This window comes from Rhinichthys klamathensis, unplaced genomic scaffold, assembly GCF_029890125.1.
Source record: "Rhinichthys klamathensis goyatoka isolate OS25496 unplaced genomic scaffold, OSU_Roscu_1.1 h1tg000209l_1, whole genome shotgun sequence".
In the NCBI taxonomy this organism is placed as follows: Eukaryota; Metazoa; Chordata; class Actinopteri; order Cypriniformes; family Leuciscidae; genus Rhinichthys; species Rhinichthys klamathensis.
In genome coordinates, this window is record NW_026606734.1 from 2,157,112 (window position 1) to 2,177,306 (window position 20,195).

Consider the following 20,195-nt stretch of genomic DNA (forward strand, 5'->3'; position numbering starts at 1 on the left):
CTGTCTATCTGTGTATTTGTCTGTGTATCTGTCTGTCTGTCTGTCTGCCTGTCTGTCTATCTAGTCTGTCTGTCTGTCTATCTGTCTGTCTATCTGTGTATCTGTTTGTCTGTCTGTCTATCTGTCTGTCTGTCTACCTGTCTGTCTACTTGTCTGTCTGTCTATCTGTCTGTCTGTCTATCTGTGTATCTGTCTGTCTGTCTGTCTATCTGTCTATCTGCCTGTCAGTCTGTCTGTCTATCTGTTTGTCTATTTGTCTGTCTCTGTCTATCTATCTGTCTGTCTGTCTACTTGTCTGTCTGTCTATCTGTCTGTCTATCTGTGTATTTGTCTGTTTGTCTGTCTATCTGTGTATCTGTCTGTCTATCTGTCTGTCTGTCTACTTGTCTGTCTATCTAGTCTGTTTGTCTGTCTGTCTACTTGTCTGTCTGTCTATCTGTCTGTCAGTCTGTCTATCTGTCTGTCTGTCTGTCTATCTGTGTATCTGTCTGTCTACTTGTTTGTCTGTCTATCTAGTCTGTTTGTCTGTCTGTCTGTCTGTCTACTTGTCTGTCTGTTTGTCTATCTGTGTATCTGTCTGTTTGTCTGTCTATCTGTGTATCTGTCAGTCTGTCTGTATCTATCTGTCTGTCTGTCTACTTGTCTGTCTGTCTATCTGTATGTCTATCTGTGTATCTGTCTGTCTGTCTACTTGTCTGTCTGTCTGTCTGTGTATCTGTCTGTCTGTCAGTCTGTCTATCTGTCTGTCTGTTTGTCTATCTGTCTGTCTATCTATCTAGTCTGTCTGTCTGTGTATCTGTCTGTCTGTCTGTCTGTCTGTCTACCTGTCTGTCTACTTGTCTGTCTGTCTATCTAGTCTGTTTGTCTGTCTACTTGTCTGTCTATCTGTCTGTCTGTCTGTCTATCTGTCTGTCTATCTGTCTACTTGTCTGTCTATCTGCCTGTCAGTCTGTCTGTCTATCTGTCTATCTGTTTGTCTATTTGTCTGTCTCTGTCTATCTATCTGTCTGTCTGTCTACTTGTCTGTCTGTCTATCTGTCTGTCTATCTGTGTATTTGTCTGTTTGTCTATCTGTGTATCTGTCTGTCTGTCTGTCTACTTGTCTGTCTATCTAGTCTGTTTGTCTGTCTGTCTACTTGTCTGTCTGTCTGTCTGTCTGTCAGTCTGTCTATCTATCTGTCTATCTGTCTATCTGTGTATCTGTCTGGCTGTCTACTTGTCTGTCTGTCTATCTGTCTGTCTGTCTATCTGTCTGTCTGTCTATCTGTCTACTTGTCTGTCTATCTGCCTGTCAGTCTGTCTGTCTATCTGTCTATCTGTTTGTCTATTTGTCTGTCTGTCTATCTGTCTGTCTATCTGTGTATTTGTCTGTCTATCTGTCTGTCTGTCTGTCTATCTAGTCTGTTTGTCTGTCTGTCTACTTGTCTGTCCGTCTGTCTGTCTATCTATCTGTCTATCTGTCTGTCTGTCTACTTGTCTGTCTATCTGTCTTTCTCTCTGTCTGTCTGTCTGTCTATCTGTCTGTCAATCTGTCTGTTTGTCCATCTGTCTGTCTATCTTTCTGTCTATCTATCTGTCTACTTGTCTGTCTGTCTATCTGTCTGTCTGTTTGTTTGTCTGTCTATCTATACATCTGTCTGTCTATCGGTCGGTCTATCTATATGTCTGTCTGTCTACAGTATATCTATCTATCTGTCTTTCTGTCTATATATATATATATATATGTCTGTCTGTCTGTTTATCTGTCTGTCTTTCTATCTGTCTATCTATCTTAATGTCTGTCTGTCTGTCTATGTGTCTGGGGGGGGTTAAAATGTTAAATGTAAGGCTTGTATTTTAGTTAAAGAATTCGTGTAAATTATTCTAAAAGTGTGTTTATTATCTGTATTATAAATATATCCATATTGTCCTTCTTAGATGGAAGGCGGATGAACGTCTGATGTGTTTCTGATGTCATTCCAGTGAGTGGAGGCTGGAGCTCTGAGCTGAGAGTTTACCGGCGTGATGAGCTCATGATATTGAAGCTCATACTGAACAGAACTCTACACAGGTCTTGATTTACATGAAGTGCCTTAATGTAACTGGGATTTTTTCTTCTATTAATAAAACTCAGTGATGAGCTGGAAGTAATTTCAGTGGTAATCCTCTGATGGATCGTTCTGTGGCGCTGACAAACCTCAGTGCTCTAGGGGGCGATAGAGTTTCCTTAGGAAGATGCTATAGTTGTCAAATAAAAAGCTTAAAATTCCAATAATCATGATGTTTCTAAATAATATCTCATAGAAATATTGCAATGCCCTTTCAAAAAAAAAATCATAAATCGAAAAACGTAAATAAAGGTTCTGCTTGCTTTGAAAGCTCCCATACCGGATTTTAATAAACAGTGACGTTTTGAGCCCTTCAACTCTTCCTCAGATTTGATTAGACAGACTTCCTTAGACTTATCTGAGGAAAAGTAAAATGACTTAAAGCATAAACGCTTATTAAATCCATGGAGGCTTTCAAAGTGTGCAGTTTCGGTAGCTTTGCAAAACAATTTTTGTCATTTCTGTAGACATTTTTGCCTTTTTTGCAACACTTTTACGATACATTTTTGATGCCCGTGCCTTTTTTGCAGTATTTTTATGATATAAAATTGAGAAACATCATGAATATTCAAGTTTCCTAAAGATGCAATAGATTTTCAATTGACTAAATCATTCAGTGACAGAATCACTTACCAAGCGTGTATATGCGCAGGTCTATCAGACACGGTCCAGCTGTCTCTCTCTCTCTCTCTGCTGAATGAGGGATGTTTGTTTTCTCCGTGTTTGTCCGCAGCTGCTCGTTTATGTGTCTTTTGATTAGATCACCAGTGTGAGTCAATATTCAGGACATCTTCTGTGTCTACAGCGTCTCTGTCCTGTGCTGTTCTGCATGCTGTCGCTGCACTGAGGCATTTCACAGTGTGTGTTCAGAGCCATCGGCATCTTCACTACACTCACACACACTCCTCAGAGTTAGACTTTCACCTCACAGAGCCTTTCTCTCTCACACACACACACACACACACACACACACACACACACACACACACACACACACACAGTGTTTAACATCTACAGCCGTGAGTGTGACAGCGGGACAGATAGCAGATAAATCTAAAGGACTCGGTAGGATTACGTTCCCTAAGTGTGTTTCGGTTCTCCTGACAGCGTGTCCTAACCAGACACAACACCACAAAGTTTTTAGCAACTAGTCATCTGTCTGTCCATGGTGAAAGTGAGAATAGTTTTTCAGCGGTGTTGGTTCTGGAAGTGTTTTTCTGTTCAATTGCGCCATAGAAATAAGCTTCATAAAAAGTCTTTAATAGAGTATGAAGCCGAATGAAACTAAGCAGTTGGGAAGGCACCAGAACTGATCCTGGAATATGATCATAATGTTCTTCCTACATGGTTGTTTCAGAAATGAAAAGCTACACACTCCTTCAGTTAGAGTTAGAAGAACTGTTGCCAAACATATAACATGTTAGAAACATAATAATCACTGCAATAATGATCCAATCATAGACTCTTAAACATTTGCCTATTTAAATCGAAGCAGTTTTTTTTTTTTTGGCCCGGCAGTGTGTATACACAAAGCTTGTGGGGTTTAATGTACTGTAAGAAGTTTCTCAGAAATGATTTTTCTCAGTTCTTAAATGTCATGGCGGTTGGTTATTTGACATATTGATCCAATGGTTTGATAGTGTTTCAAGAAAAAGCTCATCTGTGATGTGTTGTGTAGCGTGTGCGCTAGCACAAAACAACAAACTATGAGTATTTGTGACAAACTTCAGTATTGTATTGTGTGCAAAATGAGCCAACAGTATATATGCCAAATGTGAGATTTAGATTAGAAGTACGTTTTGTTTTGCAAGTGCATTTTGGGTTATGGAGTGGTTAAGTGCGGGCGGAAAGTTAAAATAAATGCAAGATAGTCGTATTCAAGCTTTTAAATGCTTATTTCTTTCATGTTCATTGGATGAATTCAGGTCCAGCCCTTTCAACCCGATCGATTGAAGTGTTTACATGAAGTCTTTCCAATCCGATTGAGCCATCAAACTGATTATTTGGGCACACGCAGCTACTCGCACATCAACCGTCCACATTTGGCCTCTGAGACGGGCTGAATTACAACAATATCTTGTGGTTATTATGAATCTGGCTCCAGGAATGTGATGTCATCCCGCCCCCCTCGCATTGGGAATGCCCTCTCCCTGGGTCTCTTCCTTTTCCCAGCTTTCTGTCTCAGCAGGATATTTTCTCGCATTCATTTTAATTTTAGGCAACATGAATGAGGGTAATCAAGCTGGAATGCAGTGAAGTCACACACACACTGACCGCATCCCAATTAAATGAGGCCGAGAGATCATTATTGACCTCCTGCCCACCCCCTCTTCCACTTTTCTTTTCTTCCTGTGTCTTCTCCTCCCCTTTCTGTGCAACACGTTAGGCCTGAATAGAAGAGTAGAGTTGTGTTGTGTTGGAGTTGTGCGCTCAGTCTCTCACACACACACATTTAGAGGGAAGCGTCCCCATGCTGTGTCACTGAAAACCCTCACAGTCTGAGCTGTCAATCAAACGCCGTTGCTCCCATATGCTGAACGTAAGGTATGACATCATCCCGCGGTACCAGCTCACGAAACTATTTCTTATCGGACCGGCCCAAACACTCGTTTATATCGAGCACTTCATCACTACATCGCGATAAACACGCGGCACCAGCCTCCATCGCTGTCGCCACAGAGATTCGTCAATTTAATGCTGTTTACAAGGCTTACAGTGAAAGCTTCAGAAAGAATAAAGAGTAAATCTTCAAACAGGCAGCGCTAAACGAGCCCAGATTCTCAGCATCTGCTTCCAGTTAGAGACACCGAGCCAGAGAAACACTGAGAGAAACAAGAGCAGAGACCGAGAGATGAGTGACAACTCAGAGCTTTCATTCGCTTGTTTACTCTGACTAAACAACAGAGTTGCTTTGAGCATCAAATGAGCCAAAATGAATTAAAAGAAGTAATATTCACATTAGATATTTACGTTTACTGGACATTAAGCAATTTATCACAAGTCAATAATATTATAGGCTAGCTAGCTACACACTATATAGCATATTTTTATATTTGTTTAGTAGGGCAGGCTATATGTGTCTGTCCATCCATCCATCATTCTAGTTTCTGGTTCTGTCTCTAGATACTCATATATTTGCAGTATTTGAGGGTCTATATGGGACTATCTTTATTATTTTAAATCTCGAATATTTTTTTTTAGTGAATTCTACTATACGTCTGTTGAGATACTGCCAGATTAAAAGTGGTTTGATGCAGTTGAGATATATTCGTGATAATATTTTTTAAATCAAACTGGGAATTAGTTTGCAAGAATGCAACTGATGGACCTGATTGGGTTTAGCTACATCTTTTTTCTCTTTTTTTTTGTAACACTTTATAACATTCATTATCAGATCATTATTTATTGCATAACATCAGAAGCTCATTCGTTCAAATTTGAATATGAAAATTCCAGGACATGTTTAGCTGTTTGAATGTTGTTGGTGTGTTAGTGCGAGTTCCTGTGCAGCGTCAGTGCGCCGCTCTCGTTCGCGCCCTCTAGCGGCCAATATGCGCCGTGACCCCGGCAGCTGAACCACAGAACCACAGAACCGCAGCCAGACAGTCTGCCACCGACACACACATCCACACATCCACAGACTGCTGGGGCCCTGCTTTACATGCCTCACACTCCTCACACTCCTCATGTCATGAAGCCCACAGCTCACAGAGGGAGATCCCTCCAGCTTCTGCAATCACCACAGACATTTCAAATAACACGCTTAAGAATATTAACCAATAATACCTTTTGAGCATTATTAAATAGTTATTAAATAATGCTCAAGTTTAATGATGAATTAATGTGCATTCAAATATTTTGTAATTTTTTTTATATTGTTAATGACTAAGTTTTACACGTGCACAATAGTAAGTTTTTTTTCGTGCACAATTTAATAGTGGGATTTGAAGGTTTACTTTGAAGGTTTACTCGTTCACCTGTGAGCTGCTCGGCTTCTGGATGATAGTGACGGTGGTGCTGAATCTTTCCCTGTCGTTTGGACATCAGGCACCGTGAGAGGTGACACGTCTCTCTATGTGGCCTGTTGAAACACTTAATTGTGGCCGTTTATTTGGTGACCCCGAGAGTTCATGCGCGTTGGTTTCTGCCGGTGGCAAGAGCAAAGGTCGAAGCCGAATCCACAAACCTCCACACAAACCAGAGGCGCTTTAATGGACCAATTATTGGATTCCTAAGCACTTCACTTTGTTTTTCTTTTTCCTTGGGAAAAGTGATGTTGCCTGTGTGTGTGTGGCACAACTAGCCAAGTCAGACTACTAAAAAATGGCTTTATTAGGGGAAAGAAAAGCATTAAAATAATTATTCTTTAAAATACACAATATGCATCATGCTAATATGTGCCAAAGCCCCAGATGACCGATGCATCCAGCACAGAGTGTAATTTGAATGTGGTATGAATGAATTATAAGGTTTCCACTTGAACATTATTTGTGCAAGACCATCATAATAGGTGGGTTAAGTGTCACGGAATGTGCAAGATATGGAAAATCCCAAATGTGTGTTTTCTGGTTGCTGTTCTGTAGCAGCCTGTGATAAATCTAGAGCTGTTGTGGTGTGTGTGTGTGTGTGTGTGTTCTGCTGTCAGTCAGAGTGAGGGTTCTTGGTGAGCTGGCCCCGCGCGCACACACACACACACACACACGTGCGCGCGCTCTTGGAGTTGAGGGGGGAGGGAATGGGAGGGGATATTTAACTTGGGAAAGAGAGGAGTTCTCCTCCAGACGCGCTCATTCTCCTCTGTCCCAGATCAGGACCAGGCGAGTTTTCGGACGGATTTCTGACACCGCGGGGATATGAAGAACATGCAGCAGATATTCTCGGGAACGCGTGACGTGTAAAGGACTGCTCGGAACTGTCAGGAGTCTGATTTTACACGGGACTAATGCCGAACATGTTCTAGACGCGGGTTGAGGTTCTGATTGCGCGTGGAGTTCTGCAGGATCTGCCCGCTCTGAGGAGAGACTGAGCGGCTCTCGTCCCGGGTCAGCAGCGCCGGTTCGGCGGGACGGACTGGAGCCTGTGCGCTCAGAGAGAGAGAGAGAGAGAGAGCGTAAAAATAACATTGGCTAAGACGCGCTCCATTCCGCGGGCGCGCTGACATTTCAAACGCCAGTTTGGGTGGCACCCGGCAACAAAACCCTAGCAGGCTGTAGAAACGGTGCCATCCCATCCTATCCCGTTGCCATGGTGACACGCCAACAGCTTCGCTAGAGGAAAGTCCGATGAGGATACGCTTTTGAACCTTTCGCACTTGGCACGCCTCACCTGACGAGTATCCCTGTGAAAGAAAGAAGAAGAAAAAAAGAACAGCCCATGTCATTCCGGGCCACGCGGCCGTCTATTAAAAGATCTCGCTCGTGCTGTCGCTCGGACTATTTATGCACGAGGGCGCAGTGAGGGCCAACTCCACTCCGTAGACACACAGAAGACGAGTCATGGGCAGCATCACACGCGCGCTCCCGCTACTACTGCTGCTCCTGTGCGCGCACGGCACCGCGGCCCAGCACTACCTGCGCCTGAGGCCCTCGCCCAGCGAACACCTGCCCGTCCCGGGCCTCATCGAGGAGCCCGACCCGGAGTACGACCCGCGTGAGCAGGACCTCTCGGAGAAGACGCTGCGCAAGAAGCTGGGGAGCCACTTCGACCCCAACTTCATGTCCATCCACCTGCCCGCGCAGCTGAACACCAGCGCGCCCCCGGACCTCCCGCGCATGCCCATACCGCCCGAGCTCAAGAAGCTGGACCTCGCGGAGACGCCGTACGGCAGGCGCGTCAAGGTGGGCAAGAAGGCGCGGAGGAAGTTCCTGCAATGGCTGTGGATGTACACGCACTGCCCGGTTTTGTACACTTGGAAGGACCTGGGCGCGCGCTTCTGGCCGCGCTACATCAAGGAGGGGAACTGCTTCAGCGAGCGCTCGTGCTCCTTCCCCGAGGGCATGTCCTGCAAGCCGGTCAAGTCGGTGACCAAGACCTTCCTGCGCTGGTACTGCCAGGGGTTCCTGAGGCAGAAGTTCTGCACGTGGATACCGGTGCAGTACCCGATCATCTCCGAGTGCAAGTGCTCGTGCTGAGCAGCGAGAGGCTGGATCGATTCTCAATGATTGCACTGTTTACCCACGGACAGGGATGTGTGGCGCCACATAGCGAATCTATTTTTTTAAATATATATATATATATGTATATGTATATATATGTATGTATATATATATATATATATATGTATATGTATATATATGTATGTATATATATATATATATATATATATATATATATGTATATATATGTGTGTATATATATATATATATATATATATATATATAGCTTTTTAATTCAAAGTATATGACATATATGTACATATTTAAGTCAAGGGAAGAAGACGAAGAAGAATGCAGCTATTTTTATTAAAGGATCAGGACCATATTCTCACGAGGAGCACTTCAGCTCGTGGTTATTTTTATGAAATTATTGCCAAGACGCAAAGAGAACTTCACTTTCCTCACTGAACTCTATTTATAGAGACTGAAGAAGAACACTACGTTGATGCCTAGAAGTTTTGTACAAATATTAATATCAATAATGAAGATTTTAAAAAAAAAAGGCTGGGCTGAAAATTATACACGTGAACTCAGCCTTTTCGTTCTTTTGAAAATCATATAGTATTTTAGTAAAAAAACAAACAAATGTGTACGTTTTATTTATTGTTTTAACTGTTGTGAGTATGTATAGATAAAGAGAAGAGAATAGAATATACCAGAAATTCTACTTGAAAACTTCTAAAAATGAATTTAAGAGAATATTAATAATAATAATAATAAACATGTCAATGTAAATGCCATGGTTTTAGCAATAAAATCTGTTAAACTTGGACTGAGTGTGAAGGATCTGAGAAATTTAAAATATTGTATGATGCATATGTTGCAGAAATGTTGTGCTGTTCCTGCTCTTATAACGCTGTTGAAATACTCGACACGGGCCGCATGGAAACGCTGTGCGTAAAAGCGCGCTGATGTTAACACAGCGCTAAAATATGATGCAGCCATTTTCAAACACTGTCATTGGTGAAATAGAGCAGGGAGAGCCAGCAGCTCCTGGCGTACAGCTTCTGGAAAGGGGAAGAGAGAGAGAGAGAGAGAGAGGAGGGGAGGGGGGGCGAGTCTGAGAGACAGAAATCTGAGCCCGATTCTTGTCCAAAAGTCTCGGCGTGAGAAACACTGCAACCCCTCTACAATGACTGTGAACTGATGCTGACGGTACCAGACTGTTAATTAGTCAGCAAACACACTGTCTGCGAGTTCAAGAGATGCGAGACTCGTAAAAACGCGACTTCACGCGCACAGCGGCTCTCCGTGTTCCCGAGACGCGCGCCTGTCACTGCGAGGGAGAGTGCGTGTTATTGCTGAGCTTATTGTGACAGATACACTGCTGCTGCTGTGTTTTGGCGCAGGGTGGGGGCAGTTGTCAGCTCTGTTTCTTGATGATGTCTAGAGCTTTTTGGAGGAGGCTGAGAGTGTGTGCGTGTGTGTGTGTGACGCGCCGGCGCCACTCGGCCGCGCACTCTGGCGAGCGCAGAATAGATTGAACAGTAACCCTTTCAGCCTGTGTGTGTGAAAGCCAATCCCCGACAAACTAGCCCTCAAAACACACAGCCGTCAGACTGGCGGAGCACTTCAGCCTTCTGTGAGGGGGGGGGGGTGAATTCATCATTAAAAATATGACCCAAGCTGGAGTGAATCAGGGAGTTCTTTGAGACCAAAGTTAAACACAATGTTTTCTGTCCTTGGCAGAGGCCAATGAGATACCAAATGAAGTAAATGCTCTAATGTGCAGTGTGTGCTTGGAGACTGCGCTCGAAACAAAAGCAAAACAACTCACTTATCTGGAGGAATTACTGAAGAACCGATGTAGACATTTAATAATCGATCATCTGCGTGTCTCTAAATAGTGCTGAGGTGGAGAAAGCTTGTGATTTGATTTGTTAGATGTTTTGGGGTTGCGTGTGTGTGTGTGTGTGTGTGTGTGTGTGTGTGTGTGCTGGGGGGAGGGGGAGGGGGGGGGGGGACGCTTCCATTAGTCTTGTGGGTGACATTCATACTGGGCTTTGGGGACCACCAACAGTTGCCTTAACTCATGGTGTGTGTGTGTGTGCGTGCGCGCGCGCGGTTGCTACAGCCTGTGTGAGTCAAAGTATATGCACGTGTTTGAGTCCCAATAGTGAGTTCAAGTGATATTATTCTTCATAATCTGCTCTAATAAAACAGATTTCCGATGCAGAGCTGGGAATGTTGCACATGTCTGCATCTTTATTTCCACATCCCAGATGATACAACGGCAAGACTTGGGAACTTCAAATATCAGCTTGATTTGGAACATGGTAAATAAGATCTGAACTGATCTGAATCTGAATAAGATTTGAATCTGAACCTATCAAAGTGAATTCATATTTTGCTGGTCGGAGCAAACAAATGCAAGCATGCATGATTATTTACAACATTTCGTTTTCCATGACCTCACAGCATCACAGTGAGTGTTTACTCGTGTTATGCAGTGGCCTCAAAAGTAATTAAAATCACACTTAAGTTCACTCTCAGAAAATAATGTGTACCTGATTGACCCCTAAAGGTTTAGTACCACAGGGGTACATGTTATACTCTAAGGTACTAATATGCACCTTTTAGGAGTTGATAATGAATAAAGTTGTCACTGTGTCTATAGCTGTTTTACCTCTAGTCATACAAAATGATAAAAATGCACAATCAATTTGCAAGAACAATGGTTCACAAAAGAAGGCTAAAATGACAGATGTATAAGCTGCATCCGAAATAGTGCGTCCACACTTCCCTACTATATAGTAGGCGAAAAACATGTGACGAGAGCAGTGTCTGGATTTACAGTGCTCATAAAAGTGTAAGGAAAAAGTTCCCGGATGATCTACTTCTTCCGGTGAGAGTCTGAAGTGAGCGTACGACACTTTACTGTCCCATGAGGCCACAGGAGAGGATCTGTGAATGACAGTGAAGCGGCAAACTGAAGTGAAGTAATCATTATTTAAAATAAGTATCTACTCAAGAGAGTGTGATTTGGGACGCAGTCGTAGTGTTATAGTAATGTTAGGGGAATATGTCATGTGATTCTCTACACCTGAACTGGAGGAGAATAAAACCACCAAAACACCAGCCGATGACTTCAGCAACACGGGGAACATATCTGAAACAACATGAACTACTTTTTACTCGAGTAAATTCCAACGAATAATTATGAAACGCAAGTAACATTGAATTAAATATAAAGACTGAAATAGTATTTTAATAACTTTACACAGTTATTGAACTGAACTGAATCAACACTGAACTGGTTTCAGTTGAACTGTTCGCATCATTGAATCGTTATTTTCCTGTTTATCACTGTAAAGCTGCTTTGAAACAATCACGTTCTACTAAGTAACTTTGCAGCTACATATCAACTAACTCATCAGAGTATGTGATGTTGGGGTATTTCGGGATAGGAGAATAAGTTGACATGTAGTTGCAAAGTTACTCACAGTAGAGTCATGTCTGTTGGTATGATCGTGATTTTAACGGTAAAAGACTGTAAAAATGCTACAGTCAAAGACTGTTAATTGGTTAACAGAACCTTTCCTTACTATATACAGTAAATAACTGTGATAGATCTAATGGTACATTTCATGTATGTCATTTTACTGTAAAATACCGTTAAATTTACAGTTTTTGAAAGTGAAAATTAACAACTCATAATTTACAGTGAAAAACCGTAAATTGACATTCCCACAATTCCCTGCGTGACACTTCGCATTTGATGTATTTTTGTTGAAATAACTGTTTCTTCATAGTTTGCTTAGTCTTTTTCTAATCACTTATGTACATTAGGGTTTTATGTGACATTTAATGTTGTTAAATTAATGTTTATTGCCTTTTTAAAATTTCATGTGTGTTACCATGATGGTGTTTAATGTTTGTGCGAATGACACTGTGCAGCTTCTGTATATTAATATTAACTTTCTTGTGGAAGAGCTGCATGTGATGATCTTTGATTGATCATGTGACTCATCTCTGCTGTGATTGTTGGTTGTCAGTGTATTACAATGGTACAAAACAGATATTAATACTTCAATAGGTCGTTAAATTAACGTTATATCAGATAATGAAATACGGTTTATTTCTGTAAATTTTAAGTTAAGTCTGTAAAACCTTGCTACCGTAAAGTCTTACTACTGTATTTTATACGGTAAATTTCTGGCAACCACCACAGCTGCCGGTATATTACCGTAAATTGATCAGATAGTTTATTAATACTCGAATCACTGCTAGTCGACATGTAGTTGCAAAGTTACTGATTTTCTGAACCATTGTAATGAAGTTTTATTTTCTTATGATGAATGATGAAGGAAGGAGACATCAGCAGTTCAGATGATATTTGATTATTCAATGGCATTTTTAAGTGTGTAAATAAATACTTGTACGGTTTCTGTGCTGCAGGACATCAGGTGTTTCTGATACAGGTGGAATCAAAGCTTTATTCACAAGTAGATTACAATATTGACCAAGCATTTTCTTAATCAGCCCATGTGTTGGAGATGACAGGTCAGAGTAAAAGTAAACGGATGCTGTACCTGAGCGTCGAGACGATGTGAGACTCCAGGAATGAGTGTGTCGACTCTTGCTGTGTGATATTTCAGAAACACGACACACTCCTGCAGTGGTTTACTGAGGAACAGACGGGTGTTAATGCTGTAGTGCTGCAACAGAAGCCGATCTCATGTTCTCATGTCCAAGGGGACAATTCAGACTATCCAGGGACCCTGTTGTGCTAGCAGGAGCAGAACTAACCTTTATGTGGACGGTACCTGTGAGAAAAGATAAAGAACTCCAAAAACTAAAAACAAATCTTACTGAAGTTTGGGGTCAGTAAGAACTTTTGGCAACGCTTCCTTTTACAGTCCTGTTACCCATGAACTTACTATGTACTTAATTACTGGGTAATAACTAGGTACTAACCCTGAACCTACCCCTAACCCATGTACCTTATATTAGCCAGTACTTTCTAGGTAAGTACACTGTACTGTAAAAGGAAGCGTTACCGAACTTTTTTACTATTATACAGCAAAGATGCATCAAAAGTGACATTAAAGACATTTATAATGTTAATGCTACTCCTTCTGTTCCTTTGGACTTTCTATTCATCAAAAAATGTAATCAAATAATCACATGGAAAGCAGTTATTTTAAATTGTAATAATACTTCACAATATTACTGCTTATATTGTGGTTATATCTTGGTGAGCAGAAGAGACTTATTTCAAAAACATTAAAAAAAAACATACCAACCCAAAAGCTTGTATGAAATATCTGAAAATGTAAATCAGTGAAACATTGATATTTTTGTCCTATAAAGGATTACTGTATATTCTAAAGCTGTGTTGTTTGTATGGATGCTTTCCATAGGGTCCAAACTGTGGCCTAATCGTTTTAAAAATGGGATTTGTGCATCTAATGCTACAAAGTCAAGTGAAGTGCTGTCTTCCCTGCGCACTTTGATGGTTCTTTATATCTCTGTCTTTGGCAGTTTCATGTGCTCTCCATGACGAGCAGAAGCTGTTGTGCATAATTCATAACTCTGCTCGTGTCATCTCACCACTTCTGTGACTCAAACGTACCTTGAACGGTTAACATGTTTCATTTGCTCTTGATTCATCGAGTTTATTGGTTGTCTATTTCCTTTATCGGTCATTGGTAATTAGTCATTTAGATTGTATGCATGCATAGATCATATTCTGCTTCATGAGGAGAGCATTTCACATGCTGCACTGCCCTCTACTGGCTAACCTAGATTCCCACGATAGCCTACATAATAAACACTAGAAGTTATCACTGTATTTATGTTAAATGAAATGTGACAGAATCACGTTATTAAACAGAATATTCAGGTCTATATTAAAGGCCACATGCCCAGTACGTTATCCTGATAAATATCAGTTGTTGTTTTAAGGAATTTATTTGATTGAAGTTTAAAAGGAAAGCGTAAATAATTTCGACATCGACACACACAATGTGTGGATTTGTACCGGTAGAGTACGAGACTGTAATCTTTCCTCATTTCTTTCGTATGGCTTATAGATGCACAGGTGACGTCATCATATGGCAGCTTCTCGTCTCCTCCGCTCCTGACACTGTTGAGTGATGAGGTGAGGTGAGACAGTGTTGAAGTGAATCATTATCAGTGTGAGGAGAAAGTTCATTGCTCTGTGGTTTGACGGCTCAGAATTTCATCTGCTTATAACGTTGCACTGTGTGTACATTACAAATATATTTATTTGTTATGTCACGATTTTTTAGAACTTTCATGTTTCCACTTGTATATTGCATACATTTCTATATTATAGGTGTACTTTTTTGGAAGTGTGTACATGTTTTTAGACACATATATGTTAACAATTATTAAACATTTTCAATGTTATTGCTCTGGAAAAAAAAGATATGTTTAATGCATGTTGGGTCTAGTGGGGTATGTTGTCACAAAACATACCCCACATAAAACACACACACACACACACACACACACACACACACACACACACACATATATATATATATATATATATATATATATATGGTAACACTTTATTTTACATTGTCCTTGTTACACATGTTGTAGTTACTGTAGTAATAACTATAAATTATGTATAATTACATGCAACTACAAAATTTAAACTAACCCTAAATCAACCCCTATTCCTAAGTACATGTAGTTAATTATTTTTACTCAGTAATTAAATGTATAATTACACTGCAACACAGACACCTTAAAATAAACCGTGTGTGTGTGAGAGAGAGAGAGATCAAGAGAGAGAGAGAGATTTGGATGGATTTTTTTTATATGAACTGTAAGTATATGTTATATTGTAATGTATTTTCAGCAGTTGATAAACAGTATATAAAGTTCTAAAAAGAAAAACGTAAACAATCTATCAATCAGTTGTACAATAAATTGCATTGTAATTAATTAACTGTTTATAATTATAAACAACACGTGACACTTTCTGTGAACATATTTCAAGGTTTTAGTTCAAATCTGCCGTCATTAGTGACTTTTGTCTTCATGCATGTCAGAGGGGTTTTAGCTTGTTATGCAACACATTTTATAAAGTTATAAATATGTACATTTAGTTTGAGGAACAGAGTGATTTATGACTGTAGGTGTTTGAGACCAGCAAATGAGCCACTGCAATAGACAGAACAAACATTTGTGCAATTGGACTGACCCAGAACCTTAAATCCCCCTCCTGTAATTTAGATAAATATCTCACTGCTCTGGTGTTAACGGGTTTACTACTGCAGAATGACTATTTCCCCTCCCACATGATAATGAAAGGTTAACACACTCATGAATGACTCAATCTTGAAGTGTAAGAATGCTAAACAGGCAGCAGGGGGCGCCATTGACTCACATGTTTCTTCTACACAGGTTCCTCGCTGTCCTCTCTCTCACACACACACACACACACACACACACACACTCCTGTGAGTGGGGTTTCTGTAGATGGCACAGACAGATCGTCCTGAAAGGTTGGTATGAGTGTGTGAAGTGCTTGTGTGGGGGCAGGAGGAGACGGCTCTTTTATTTCTTGACCTCTCACACATGTGACACACTCATCAGAGTAAAACGCCACTGAACGGTGCCATAAATACCACAGGAATGTTGAGAAGCTTACACAGGCCTGAGAAACTCCCACACACGTCAACACACACACACACACACATGGACGCTATTCATTGAGAAATTACTTTATTTTTCGGCACATTATGAAAAATATTTGGATTTTTGCTGTTGCCACATGCGTGATCCTAAATCTTTTGAGTGTGTGATCCGCACCAGTGGTACTGGTCCCCCTAAAACCAACCGCAGAAACCAGTTTGCCATGCAGTGACGTTAAAAAACATTCAGCAATTATTTATTGTGTGTCAGCATGAAAGCATGTGAGAGTTTCCCCACTCATCAACACAAAGAACTATGAAATTGAATATAAAACAAAGTATTTGAATGTTAATTCCCCATACAGTTGTGTAGCTGGATCGGTGTGTGTCCAGGGCTCTGCACTTCAGTGTGGTTTTGGCTGTGTGTTTTAGTCTACTGTTGTGTTGAACGGAGACTCATCCTCCAGCTCCCAGAGCTCGGCACGGTTTCCTCCAGGACACTTTTTTTTTCTTCCTCAGTTCCAATCATTTTTTCTTCAAGTTTTCCAGTCTGTGCCGCAGAGAAATATCAACACAAGCGTGATGCTTCACTGGAGGAATGGTGTTGTCTGAGGTTTGTGTTGCATAAAATGAAAAATAGTTCTGCTCTCGGCTGATCAGATTATTGTCTTGCATCCAGAGAAGTTTCTGCTTTCTCCTTTTTTTTTCAAGCCAGATTTATTAAAGGAATAATTCACCCCCAAAATAAAACCGTCATTCCATACATCTGATTTTCATTCTTCCGTCAAACACAAAAGATGTCAGACAGGATCTCTAAGCTGCTATTTTCCATAAAGTTAAATCAGGTCATTATCATGTGAGAATATTCCCCTCCACAGCTTTAGTCTGATTTGTGCGACCCACAAAACCATGACTTTTGGCTTCATTGATCATCTTCAATTTGAATAAATGAATATAGGACTATAAGACTATAGACTATTAAACTATTTACACAGTTTCCTGGTGTGCAGTTGTGTTCGTCTCTGTAATGAAGGAGTTCTCACGCACACACACATCTCGGTGTCGTCCACAACACGTCCTCCTGCACACACACTCGGATCTGGAGGATGGCCAGTTCTGGGCAGAGTTATGGCGGTTCCTCATCTTTTTAATGATGTTCTCTCTGTGCTTTGAGGTGGTGGAATCACTGTTTTGGAAAGTTCCCGGGCTAGTATATTTCAGAACGCTGTCTTGATCAGTTAAGAATGTTCTCGTGGTGAATGTTTCCTTGGAGATGCGCAGTATAATGTTAAATGTCTTAAATGTGCAAGTCGTTTTGTATCCTGACGAGAAGAGTATGTTGCTTTATAGGTAATTCAAGAGTATGAAAACAACATCTTTTTTAGAGAACTTTGTGTTGATCATGAGCTGCATGATGTTTTTTAATAAGTACAGTGTCTTTTATTTATTTATAGATATTATCAGGTGATAATTTATTATCACCTATTTAGGTTTCCAACACTATTAGAGAGATGCCCTCGTTAAAGGATCTTGACCACGTGATGTTCACACAGGATGACTGCGATTCATCCTCATGTGTTTTAGGTTCAGTTCTGGAATTATGTGATGCATCACGGTTTCTAACTCGGACGGTGCGGGATGATTATAATAATTGATCTGTTTTGGACAAACACACACACTGCATCTGCCTTGAGTTTGTTCCGTGTTCTCATTACGCGCTCCATCTGGATTCTTCATCTCACACACACGCCGATTGTTTCCGATGATTTCCCGGAATCAAAGACTCTTGAATGACTCCATGAGATAGTATCGTGGAATAAATAAACATTAGTGTGGCAATTGAGCGCCGGAACATCAGCAGAGCAATAACACGCATGCGCAAAGACGTCTGACGCTGCCAGAGGGTGCGAATGGTTCGAGTCTGACCTCCTCACCCGCTCAACCCCCTTCACCACGCTAAGCAAAAGGTCGAGCGAGTAAAAGTTACTAGTTGTTTCTCAAGGATTTAAAACGTCTCGGTATTAAAGGGACCGTTCACCCAAACGAAAAATATATCATCATTTACTGATCCACAAGTTGTTCCAAACCTGTATTCATTTATTTGTTCTGCTGAACACAAAAGAAGATGTTTTGGGTAATCAGATGGTTGATGGGAACTATTGACCATAGTATTAAAAAAAAAAAAAATACTGTGGAAGAAGTCAATGGGGTCCATCAACTTTTTAGTCACTGATATTCTTCAAAATATCTTCTTTTGTGTTCAGTAGAACAAAGACATTCATACAGGTTTAAACAACTTTGTGGATCAGTAAATGGTGACAGAATTAAAATTTTGGTAGATTACAATTTAGTAAGGTATTTTCACTAGTTGAAAAATAAACGCTGTAAGTCTGAGGAGGTGAGTAGCTACTATATCTATAGGTTTTCATATCACTAATAAAAAAAACACGTTTTGTTTAAAAGATAACGGTTAGCTGACTGTGAATGTACAGCCAAAGTAGTTTATACTAAAGCGCGAGACGAACCTCACAGACTTCGCCTTGAAAATTACATTTGTATTCACGTGTAATATTTCACAGATTCTCTATAACGCCGAAATTCCACCCCTAAAAGTCTAAGTATAATTCGCATAGTGCTAGACCCCCGACCACACACGGCGTGTCCAAACCAAGTTACCTACCTAGACAGCATCATAGGTGCCTGTGTCATTCATGTGTGTTACAGGCGCGTAACGGAGTCGGCAGGCGCATCTGGAGATGCTAATATTGCAGCTTTTGTATGATAAATTGCTTGTTTGTCGTTTGTAAGTCGCTTATCAAGCGTTTGCTAAAAATACATGGGAAACAAAAATGCTGTCTGCCAGTATGATGCTCAAAAAAATGCAGTACGTGACTCTGCCAGATGTAAGACCCGCGACCACCCACTGGACGCGTCTGAAAACAAAGTGAGTTGCTGCTAAAACAGCATTTTTGTGGCATAATTGGGGCGCGTGAATCCACAAAATCCTGTGTGCTCATTTGACGGGCAAAGATGTTGCATTATTACCTAAAACACCACGCGCCGCCGCATATGATCCCCAAAAATGCCGTCTAGGTAGGCGGCGTACTAGGGTTTGAAACAGAGCTAATGCAGTTTGTCTGGAATTGTGTGTGTTTAAGGGGGGCTCAGTCGAGTTTCGAGTTTCTCACCTTGGCTCTCTCTCCGTCACCCCTCCTCTCTCTCTCTCTCTCTCTCTCTCTCTCTCTCTCTCTCTCTCTCTCTCTCTCTCTCTCTCTCTCTCTCTCTCTCTCTCTCTCTCTCTCTCTCTCTCTCTCTCTCTCTCTCTCTCTCTCTCAGTGCGCGAGCGTGTGTCAGTGTGTGTCTGTCTCATGAACGGAACTGACCGCTGCTGGATCTGTGAGTTACATTCATTCACCAACACACAACGGGACTAAACCAATCGATCTGGATTTATTTCCACACACCCGCCCTTGAATGAGGTTTAGAGGTTCAGACGGGATTCACAGATTCAGGTGAGTTATCAACACACTTCAAGTGCATCATGCATTTTGCAATCATAATTGTAGATATATGTAGCATCATATAGTATAGTTAAGCATGTGATTTGTTAAGTCAGTGAGTCAATGAGTGAGAGCTTTGCAGATCACAACCAGCTCATCTAATTGCAAATTACATTGAATGTATTAGGAAAATTCAGCTTGGTTACCATTGTTCCCCATACACACTACATACTCTTTATACTAGTGATTGTTACTACAGTAAATCTTTGTTGGTGTGATATTAATATAAAAAAATAATTCTGAAATCTTTTAACAATGTTTTGTATGAATTTATTAAGATTTTACTGTTGTAAATAAGTGACTACTAAAATGAATTTCAAATGCAGTGAATGATATTTAATCAACCAGTGTTCATTAAGTGTGTTTTGTTGTATTTATATAGTTATGACTAATATTGATTAAACAATAGTGAGGGCAGCACTGTGCACTGCTCATATTCTCTGACAGGTGAGCGAGAATTTCTCTCTTTTTTTAATGGTGATTTAACAGAGCGCTCCAAACTGGGTTTCCTTCCCGGTCCACGAGCGATGCCAAGCAAAGCAACTCTTCACGAGTCTTAGGTATGCGTGACACCGTCAAGATTTCTGCTTCCCCTGATGGACGTGGCACACACACGTTTGTGTGTGTGTGTGTGTGTGTGTGTTTGTGTGGATTCCTGTGATTTTATTGCAGTGAAGCCCCTCTCTGGTTTCCCTGAGGTCACAGATGAACTGTAGAGTTAAACTTTGGGAAAAACATTTACGCCAGCTCAGTTTACTGATCCTGCCCACTGCTGGCCCT

At 40.9% G+C, this 20,195-nt stretch overlaps 1 protein-coding gene across 1 annotated transcript; it reads left to right on the forward strand.

The window, feature by feature from the left end:
• Nucleotides 1–6,843: 6,843 nt before the first annotated feature.
• nog2 (noggin 2) lies at nucleotides 6,844–8,346 on the forward strand. The gene has a single exon (XM_056263687.1). The coding sequence runs from the start codon at nucleotides 7,583–7,585 to the stop codon at nucleotides 8,216–8,218; it is 636 nt and encodes a 211-aa protein (XP_056119662.1). The 5' UTR covers nucleotides 6,844–7,582; the 3' UTR covers nucleotides 8,219–8,346.
• Nucleotides 8,347–20,195: the final 11,849 nt, after the last annotated feature.

Bases quoted from the DNA above. Each gene is read 5' to 3' on its own strand.
- nog2 (XM_056263687.1), top strand. From the start codon at position 7,583: ATGGGCAGCATCACACGCGCGCTCCCGCTACTACTGCTGCTCCTGTGC.